Genomic DNA, 4234 nt, shown 5'->3' with positions numbered 1-4234 from the left:
TTGTCGTAGTACGTACTACTAACGAATAGTGGTAGTTAGTTACTACTACTAAAACTAAAGTAAAGTTAATTAGTATAGTTCGGTTACGTTAGTGTGTGTGTGTGTGTGTGTGTGTGTGTGTGTGTGTGTGTGTGTGTGTGTGTGTGTGTGTGTGTGTGTGTGTGTGTGCGTGGATGTTTCATTCTTACACTTTGACAGAATTTATGTTTCATATTTGTAACGATTGAAGAGCAAGCGAATAATGGAAGTTTAATATTTTTTTATTATTTCGTTTTTCGTGGAAGTCAACTTTTTCCAAATTAATTATCCTTCATTTCGAATTTTATCCCATAAGATCGCGTTTAAAAACTTTAGATACATCCAGATATCATTTCATCTTTGTTATTCGTCAAATGTTAAATAAGGATAAAACGATATCTGAATGTACCTGAATGAATTTGAATGAAATTTCTGAACGTAACTTAATTGGAACATATAGGTCCTGATGACTCTAGGACGTTTTCAAATTTTTAAATACTAATGATTTGAAATAATTTTATGTTTTATAATTTTATTTTTCACGGTTTTAAACTTGAAAATTCTCTAAAAAAATGTAGCTAATGACAAAAAATATAATAAGAATATAATAGAGTAATAATAAGTATTTTCAATATTAAAAGGAAAAATGGACAATTAAGAGCAATAAAACGTACTCTGTTACTATCTTTACGACTATTTAATGTTGTTCCAAGAATCTTTAAATTATGCAAGACTGCTGAAAATGGCTCAAATTGCCGAAATTCGATCATTATATCTATTATGTAACAATTGAAATTTATTGATAATATAATCGCATTAACTATTGCGCTTTAAGCTCTAAGGCTCTTAGTAAAGATCCTATAATCAGAATTTGGTCACCGATGAGATACTATTAAAGACCGTTAATCCTGGGCAAATTTTCGGCGGTATAAAAAGAATTCTCGGGCCAAGGGCCCGAAGATAATTGAAGAATGCTTTATCGACATTATCGACAATTGATACAAATTTATTATTATTAACATAAATATTTGGCTCATTATTATAAATTTATGATTTTTTTATTACATAAATGTTCCATAAATAAATATGCATACTTATAAAGCTATAATATTCTATATTATTGCAGAAAAATTACAATTTTTTTTTCTGCGAGAATCATCTCTGTTGAGAATCAAACTTTTATGATAATACTGAAATCACAATTTTAAAGAAAAATCGAGTATTATTGAGTTAAATGCATAATTACGTCTACTAAATTCTATGTCTACTAAACGTCTAATAAATCATAAAATTAGTACAGTATTATCAGTTTTTAACTTTTAATCACTTTAATATTCACAAGGACGCGAACTTCCGTAAGGATATCGGTGTTTAATAGTATCTCGTTGGTGGTTGGCAAATGTGGACCAAAAATGATGAATAGAAAGAGATAACAGATATTGCTTTCTCGTATGAAATTCGCGTGCGTAAAAAGTGTTAAAATATGTGATAGGCAATACATGACAAGAAATCAATCGAGTTGATCAATTGATCGAATTGAAATTATGTAATTGTAATTTGTCAATTTTCTCTTTATCCAAGATTTCGGAACGATTTCTAATCTCTTTGACACAAGTTTTACTTATCTGCTTGTAGTTATCTCTTTCTTTTCTTCACACTCATTTTCCGATAATGTACGAAACTATCCGAAGAATACCGAGTGGACCAAAGTAGAGAACCAATGGAAGGACTAATTGGGACTAATGAGAATAATGGCGTGATAATTTGAACATAAATTTATCTATATATTTATATTTAATACATAATGTCGAACGTTTCGGTTCGGTCATTTTATAATAAATCATGAGCAAAATGTTCGACATTGTTTATTAAATATAAATATACAGGGTGTCCCACAATTCGTGACCAAAATTTGATATTAGGATTTTTGTCTTATTTTTAAGTCAGGTATATGTTATTAAAATTTCAATCACGAATTGTGAGTACACCCTTTACATGAAATATTTAAATATAGTTTAGTACTGCGCCATTACTTTCATTACTCTCATTAGCACGAATCTATTATTAATTTTGCTTTAATAATAAAAATTTTAACTGAGAATTTCTAAAAACTTATTATGTTTCTTTAGTATCAAAAAATGTGTTACAGATTGATTAAATTTCTTATTTCCGATTTTTTCTTATAGATTTGAAGATAAATAAACTAACTTTTGTAAGATTTATCTTCTTTGTACAATTGCTTCTTCAATTGTTACATGTCTAAGAACTTTCGTATATGTGTGATCTCTGTTTCTATTGCTTATGCGCTTTGTCTCTTGTAATTAAACGTGCATTAATCGCGTGTGAATTAAGAAACTTCAAATTCGAAAAATATATTTCTTCGTTTTAAATTATTATATCGTACCTTCAAAGCTTCGCTTTAAACACACACGAAATGTATGTACGATATTAAAAATTATTTCAACTGGAATATACCGCATGATAATCGTAAAAATATCGTTTGCATGCTTTTACAAATGCCTTTTTTAATTGAAAGCTTTTGCATTTTTAGCAGGTAAGAAGAGGAAAAATATGAATATGCTGGTTCATGCCAGATAATTTTTTCACAGCTAATGCACATATACACAACGCAGATTATCATATGTCAATGACTAGCTTTTCTTTTTATTTCGGCGATTGTGCTTGTCAGCCAATTTGTAATTATAGCATACTTTATTCATGCTGAATACATCAAGAATGCTCGCATTACAGTTTAATATATTTCAATCATTTAAAGTTTTCATTTTTCTTAAAACTATATAGAAAAAAAAGGATGTAAGTGACTTGAATCGAAACTCGACCTCACTTACGAATATGACAATTAACTCCGCAAGGAGGTCGTCACTTTACCTGAAAAGTACCCTTAAAAAAGCGATAATAATATTGTCCATTCTCGCTGGAAAATCATTGAAAATCTTTTTCTCGCTTTTCAAACTTATTGAAAAATCGGTCCTCAAATGCCGGCTTTGCGATTAGTCAAGAAATAACATGCCATGAAGACAACGACTTCAACTTTGGTATTTGAGATTCGACGAAATGTCACGCGCGTATCGTATTATGATATTCCGACGAACCACGATCTCCGGCTTCAGCGATTGATGTGCAATTAAAGTGACGATTTCCGGCAAGAGTGACACTTCTAACACGGAAATGGCCTTTACATAAATGTCAGATAATTAGGTTTCAAGTAAATGTCTGTTTATATTGAAATTTAATGGAAATGATAGATCTGTCATATATTTACGGTTTTAATTTATATGGTTATAAAAATCACGTCTCTGCAAAAAAGAAAAACAAAAAAAATTATTAGTGCATCCCCGAAATATTTTTAATTAATTTTATATATAATATTATTTTATATATAATTTTATATATATAAGCGTCATTTATGCAAACAAAAACACGCCGTGTTGAATGTTTTATTTTTGCATGAACAATTTCATGAAGATTTATAAAAATAAAAGATCATAAGAAATATCAATCATTTAAGTGATGGATAGTGTTAAATAAGGCCGATTTCTGTATAATGAGACTGAGGTTCGCGGGCTCACATATTCAGAAGATAGAAAAAATGATCTATCATTTTCAGACGACGACCTTGATCGGACTTTTGAAGACGGCTCGTCTGCTGCGCCTTGTCAGAGTGGCCAGGAAGATCGACAGATACAGCGAATATGGCGCTGCCGTTTTGTTACTTTTAATGGCCACTTTTGCCCTTATTGCTCATTGGATGGCGTGTATATGGTGAGTGATACCGTCTATATATCTTCGGAAATACAATCTTTAATCCGTATAACGTATCGAATATTAAAGTAGTATTTCTTTAGCTGTAACTTTCTTAACTCTTTATTATTCGTGTGGAATATCCAGGACAAGTCCGGCCTTATATATATTTGCTAAATGAATACTATTTACATTATACATTATATTTCGCGTAATTATTTCACAATTTTAGAAAAGCATTTTGTATGTAAATTTATCTAATAGATGTATGGAATATTATTAATCTTTAATAATAAATAATAAAAATAGAGATATATACTGTCAGATATATATCAATAATAAAAATATGTCAATAATAAAATGAGAGATATATATATACATATATATATATATATATATATATATATATATATATATATATATATATATATATACTAACGTATATAATAAGCTA

General features: G+C 29.2%; 1 protein-coding gene across 1 annotated transcript in view; it reads left to right on the top strand.

Moving 5' to 3' along the window:
- Positions 1-4234, top strand: part of LOC105623872 (potassium voltage-gated channel subfamily H member 2) — a 168446-nt gene that overhangs the window by 140731 nt on the left and 23481 nt on the right. Inside the window, exon 11 of the mRNA XM_012205245.1 lies at positions 3647-3801. Within this exon, the coding sequence (XP_012060635.1) occupies positions 3647-3801 (155 nt within the window). The remainder of the gene's footprint in view (positions 1-3646; positions 3802-4234) is intronic.

Source organism: Atta cephalotes, assembly GCF_000143395.1.
Source record: "Atta cephalotes unplaced genomic scaffold scaffold00066, whole genome shotgun sequence".
In the NCBI taxonomy this organism is placed as follows: domain Eukaryota; kingdom Metazoa; phylum Arthropoda; class Insecta; order Hymenoptera; family Formicidae; genus Atta; species Atta cephalotes.
The sequence above is the reverse complement of the archived record's forward strand: the minus strand, read 5'-3'. Positions and strand labels throughout refer to the sequence as shown.